Genomic DNA, 5811 nt, shown 5'->3' with positions numbered 1-5811 from the left:
TGGTGAGGCACTGGCACAGGTTGCCCAGAGAAGTTGTGGATGCCCCATCCCTGGATGTCCTCAAGGCCAAGCTGGATGAGGCTTGGAGCAACCTGGTCTAGTGCAAGGTGTCCCTGCCCATGGCAAGGGGGTTGGAACTAGATGATCTTTTAAGGTCCCTTCCAACCCAAACTGTTCTATGATTCTCCATATGTAAATCTGGGTGAAGGAAGGAAATGTAAGAGAATAAAATCTGAAGTTGAGGTTAGAAACCACTGGTTGACAATTCTCATGGCACTGTTTTTCTTCCGTCATCTTGTCCAGACACAAGAAAGAAGCTGATGAGATTGTTCGCATAGCCAAAGCAGCAAATGATACTTCCACAGAAGCGTATCAGCTGCTGCTGAAGACCCTGGCTGGAGAAAACCAAACTGCAAGTGACATTGATGAGCTCAATCAGAAGTGAGTCAGTAATAGAAAATTGTGTTTATTTCCTGGCTTTAGAGCAGTGCATAAAACTAAGATGCCTTCTGTAGCGTTGTATGCATTGGGTTTTATGGGAGTTGTCTCTCAGTTTCTTAACCTCTCTACTCCCCTGGTAAGTTCAATTCTACAAAAAAAAAAGTGTAGCATAACTGGATCTTTGGGGTTTTTTAGGTATAATCAAGCAAGGAACATTTCTCGAGACCTAGAGAAACAGGCCAACAAGGTGCTTGCAGAGGCTGAGGAAGCTGGAAACAGAGCCCTGCAGATCTACGCTAATCTCACCAGTCTGCCTACCGTGGATTCCATGGGGCTAGAGGTATGTGCAGGAAGCATCATGCCCAGCATGATGCTAAAGATCAGTGAGGACAAGCATCGTAAGTGTGCTAGGTTGCTGACATACCTTGCATGTGCTCTGCTAATGTTCCTCCTCATAAGAACAGTCTGTGGAATTCTTTTTTTTTTTCCTGTATGCCTAGGCATAATCCAGACTTGTGCACTTCAGCTTTTATGCAGGAGAAACAAGGTGCTTGCAGAGGCTGAGGAAGCTGGAAACAGAGCCCTGCAGATCTACGCTAATCTCACCAGTCTGCCTACCGTGGATTCCATGGGGCTAGAGGTATGTGCAGGAAGCATCATGCCCAGCATTTTCTAAAGATCAGTGAGGACAAGCATCGTAAGTGTGCTAGGTTGCTGACGTTCCTTGCATGTGCTCTGCTAATGTTCCTCCTCATAAGAACAGTCTGTGGAATTCTTTTTTTTTTCCTGTATGCCTAGGCATAATCCAGACTTGTGCACTTCAGCTTTTATGCAGGAGACTTGGCATGCTGGAAACTACACACATAAAGCCCCACCTCCCCCAGTCTCTGAAGGACAGAAAAACATCTTGGACTGAACAGACAACTGCAGAAATTTCAGTTCCCTCTGAAGCCTGCAGAACTGCTCCCTCTCCTGTGCTCACTGTAGTGCAGTAGATTTTTTTTTTTGCACATGTAACTCTCTGCAACCTCTGTCCTTCATTGCACTGACCCTTGTGGTATTTGGAGCTTAGAAGGCAAAGTTACAACTGTAGTTGTAAGAGATGGGAACCTGTCATAACTTTTGCCTGACCATTATAAACTATACTGTGTTTTTCCACCTGTTGCCACCGTTCAGGAATCTGCTTTTGTTTCTGATTTCCACCTGCAGAACAAAGCAAATAAGATCAAGAAGGAAGCAGAGGAGTTAGATCAGCTAATTGCCAGGAAGCTGAAAGATTATGAGGACTTGAGAGAAGACATGAAGGGGAAGGAGCTCGAAGTAAAGAACCTCTTGGAGAAAGGGAAGACGGAGCAGCAGGTCAGTTGTGTTTTGTGCAAGCTTTTGTTCCTTGGTAAAAAAAGAAAGAAAAAAAAAAAGGCAAACAAAGTACCTGGCCAGGTGTGAAAGATTTGCTCTTATTCAGTGGTACCTTAGTGCTGCTTGTTACTTATGAGAATACTGGAGTGGTCCTAGGAAGGAGATGCAAAAAGCTGGTAAAAGGCATTGAGGCTGTATGGGAGAACAGGAGATGTTTGCCAGGTGTGGTGTTGTCTATGTATTCAGAACAGTATTCCAACAGTACGTAAAATTCACCTGGTTGCAGGAGAAGTGTGGCCACTCAGGGATGAATGCTGTTCTGTATGGTGTTGGCATTTCGGGCTGAGCAGTGCTTTTTTGGTACACGTAGGTGATCATCCTGCAAAAGGTAAGATACGTGTTGATAATGTGTCACGTCTCCTTAGACTGCAGACCAGCTCTTGGCTCGAGCAGATGCGGCGAAAGCCCTGGCTGAAGAAGCTGCTCGGAAGGGCAATGGCACACTACAGGAGGCTAATACCATTCTCAGCAACCTGAAAGGTAAACAGAAAGCAGTGAGTCCTTCAATTCCTTTGTGACAAGTGGCTTGGCAGCAGATCATCTCAGTTGAAGGGGCCATGCTATCGCCAGTACGTGAGTGTCAGGTGGATTCTTCTGCTTTTTTTCCTTTAAAGAAAAAGAAATTGTTTTCAGTTACTAGAAACCTACTTTTAAGTTCCTTCTTTAGCATCAGAAGATGTGTAATAGGGATAGCTGCCAGCATATTAGCCCCCCTCCCCTCCAGTTTGCTCTTCATCCCTCTGACGTCAAGGTGACGAAGCCTGGGTAGCTTGGACAAAGAAGCATCCCAAGGTTCTTCTGGAGCAAGTGCTAAGATTCTGGTTTGCCCTTTCATAGATTTTGATAAGCGGGTGAATGATAACAAGACAGCGGCGGAGGAGGCGCTGAAAAAGATTCCTGCCATTACCCAGACCATAGCCGAAGCCAACAATAAGACACGCCAGGCGGAGCTGGCACTTGGCAATGCTGCTGCTGATGCCCGCGAAGCCAAGACTAAAGCAGATGATGCTGAGAAAATTGCCAGTTCTGTTCAGAAGGTGAGTTCTTCATCGTTCTGAAGCCACCCCCTCTGCGATACTGGTGTGTAACTGCATTAAATCCTCTGCTCCAGCATTTACTGCTGACGTGCTTTCTGCTGTGTTCCCCGCTAGGGAATGCTGAATGTGGCATGGTAGGAAATTGGTACATTTTGACGAAAAGGATTGAGGGAAGTTCTGCACCTTCACCAGCTTTTTTCCACCCTGTTCCCCTTATTGGCTGTAGAGTGCTGCTGCTACCAAAGCTGAAGCTGACAAGACTTTCGCTGATGTGACGGGGCTGGCCAGAGAAGTGGATGACATGATGAAGCAGCTACAGGATGCAGAAAAAGAGCTGAAGCAGAAGCAGGATGATGCTGAGCAGGATATGATGATGGCAGGCATGGTAAGTAATGGTGGCAGCAGTGGCAAGAAGCTGCCTTCTTCCCGCTGTCCAGGCGATGCGAGCTTTTCTCCTGCTGTCCTCATGTGAAGACAGCACTGGGTCCAGCCAGTCCCCTCCAAGTTTCAAGTGGGATTGAAAACATGAGACAAGCAAAGGAGCTCCTCTGGCTGCATTAGCGTAGCTTCCATGCTAGAATTACAGAGACTCTTTTCTTAATGCAACACTTTTCTTTACCTGAAACCTGACTGTAGCCCTATTGACTGTTCTGACGTTTTCTGCAACATCCCGCTCAGTTATCAGGGATCCTCATCCTTAAATAATGAGAAAAGTGATTGTTTGGAGGTTGTTAGTCTTTGCTGGTGCTGTGATACAGGTCTCAGCGCAGAGGAGAGAGGAGCCAGGGATGTGTGTGACTAATTCTTGGGCCGGTGAGAGCCAACAGCCGCCTTGTGTTCTCTTTTTTTTTTTTTACTACCCTGCAGGCCTCACAGGCTGCCCAGGAGGCAGAAGACAACGCAAGAAAAGCGAAGAACTCTGTGAACAGCTTGCTTGCTGTCATTAATGACCTGCTGGATCAATTAGGTGAGGCCTAATAGATGTCAGGCCTTAATGTGCCTTACACCTGTGCATGTTTTCCTGCTGCCTGAAGTTGCGGTGCACGCAGCTGGCTTGGCGTGCTGGCTTCCCTGCCGGTGCTGTGCCAGGAATCAAGTGGATCCGTTCACTTCTAGAAACGGAGTTTTGTGTGTTTTCAGCAAGGGTTTTGTTAAGTTTTTTTTCACCCCTGGGGTAGCCCCAAAGCTGCTTGTGCCATGTTCAGTACTGCTTTTCTTTGAGCTGAGGACGTTTGTTAAGGCAGTGAAGGTGTAACCCGTTCGCTCCTGTTCTGAATGCTGTTTCTAAGGCAGAGGTGGCCTGATGGAGATCTCGGTAGGGGCTCAGCTGTGCAAGCACCCAAAACCAGCATATCAAAGGCTTTTGCTTAATGAACTTGACTGATTGCTTCTGGCTTTTCAGGGCAACTGGAGACGGTGGACTTGAACAAACTGAATGAGATTGAGGGTACCCTGAACAGTGCCAAAGACCAGATGAAAGATAGCGACCTGGACCAGAAAGTCTCCTTCCTAGAGAGAGAAGCCAGGAAGCAAGATGACGCAATACAGGCCTACAACAGGGACATTGAAGAGATCCTGAAGGACATTAGCAACCTGGAAGACATCAAGAAGACCTTGCCATCTGGCTGTTTTAACACCCCGTCCATTGAGAAACCCTGAGGGTGCACTGGGGTGGGGGGTATTCCCCCGGTGAGCAGTGGAGCGATGGTTTGGCTGTGGAGTGCCTTAACACACATTACCTTCTTCAAATCCCCAACTCTTTGCTGCTCGCAGCCACTGTTTTCTTTTCGAATCAGGATAAGTTGAAAGTTGTTTGTTTTTATTTTTTAAAGAAGCAAATTAAATATCCGTCTTTGGGCATCAAAGGGTTTTTTATATAAACTGTCTTCCTGAGCACTCCGCCTTTGCCCCTCTCACAGACACAGTTTCCCTTTGATTAGCGCAAGGATGAGAGATGCTTTGGACTCTTTATACTGTGGTTGAGAAATAACCATGTGAGCTGTCTACAGCAAGGCAAAACTAACCCTACTTCTCTCCTCTTTTCTCCTCTCGACTGTAAAATCCTCTGGCCCGGAGCTCTCTGTCCCTATGAAGGAAGGGGATGGCTACCAAAGTATTACTGTAATGGCCAGTATAGCTGCACTCACTCAGATCCCTCTTCCCAACTTCTAACCCTGTGAATTTATTTTTTTTAAATTGTTAACTAGTGGCCAGTCGACAGCGTTGGTAGCCTTTGACGAAACAGCCGAAACCTCTTTCTGAAGTGCTTTCTGTGATGATGCATCACTGAGAAAAATGCAGCCTCTGAGAGGAGCTCTTTGGGAAGATACTGGGATACTGGTAGAGTGGTAGGCCTTGCCAGCCCTGCTCCTGGTCTGTGGAGAGGTTTTGGGTCCGGTCTGTAAGCAGCTGCCCGCTGGGGAGCGTGGAAGCCATGAGCTGTGTTCTTCTCTGTAGGTGTTGCTATTGAATGGCCAGAGGATCTTTTTTTCAGGCTACAAGTGTCTGATTGACAGATGAGTTTGCTCAAGCAGGGAAAGTCTTGCGGAAGAGGAGAGCTGCCATCCAGAGAGCTCTGACAGCTGCCCTGGCCTTCATGCCGAATGTCTTTGGGTGGGGAAGGAAGAGGATGTGCAGGTGGAAATGGAAAGGTCTGTCTCCCCATCTTGCTGGAGGGGCAGAGTGGCATTTTCGTATCTCCTGGCATTGCTCTCGCCTTTTGCCTCTTTTTAAGCTGGCAGAAAGAGCTGGAGTTTCCTAGTGCCCTCTTTTCTTTTTGCCTACCCATCTCCCGGTCACTGTAAAGCCAGCGCAGCACAGGGACCTCAGGCCGGGCTCGGGTGGCAGGTCTGCGTTTCACACGGCTACTGCCGCCCCCCCGGCAGGCTCCCTCCCCGGGTAGTGCCTCCCAGCT

At 47.7% G+C, this 5811-nt stretch overlaps 1 protein-coding gene across 1 annotated transcript in view; it reads left to right on the top strand.

Annotated features, from left to right (window-relative positions):
* LAMC1 (laminin, gamma 1 (formerly LAMB2)) overlaps nt 1–5129 on the top strand; it is a gene marked incomplete at its 5' end in the record, with an annotated part of 25094 nt that extends 19965 nt beyond the window's left edge. Inside the window, 8 exons of the mRNA XM_010148535.1 lie at nt 304–441; nt 637–781; nt 1651–1800; nt 2226–2340; nt 2698–2897; nt 3124–3282; nt 3765–3864; nt 4300–5129. Of these exons, the coding sequence (XP_010146837.1) occupies nt 304–441; nt 637–781; nt 1651–1800; nt 2226–2340; nt 2698–2897; nt 3124–3282; nt 3765–3864; nt 4300–4556 (1264 nt within the window). The remainder of the gene's footprint in view (nt 1–303; nt 442–636; nt 782–1650; nt 1801–2225; nt 2341–2697; nt 2898–3123; nt 3283–3764; nt 3865–4299) is intronic.
* Nucleotides 5130–5811: the final 682 nt, after the last annotated feature.

This window comes from Eurypyga helias, unplaced genomic scaffold (genome assembly GCF_000690775.1).
Source record: "Eurypyga helias isolate BGI_N326 unplaced genomic scaffold, ASM69077v1 scaffold14213, whole genome shotgun sequence".
In the NCBI taxonomy this organism is placed as follows: domain Eukaryota; kingdom Metazoa; phylum Chordata; class Aves; order Eurypygiformes; family Eurypygidae; genus Eurypyga; species Eurypyga helias.
The sequence above is the reverse complement of the archived record's forward strand: the minus strand, read 5'-3'. Positions and strand labels throughout refer to the sequence as shown.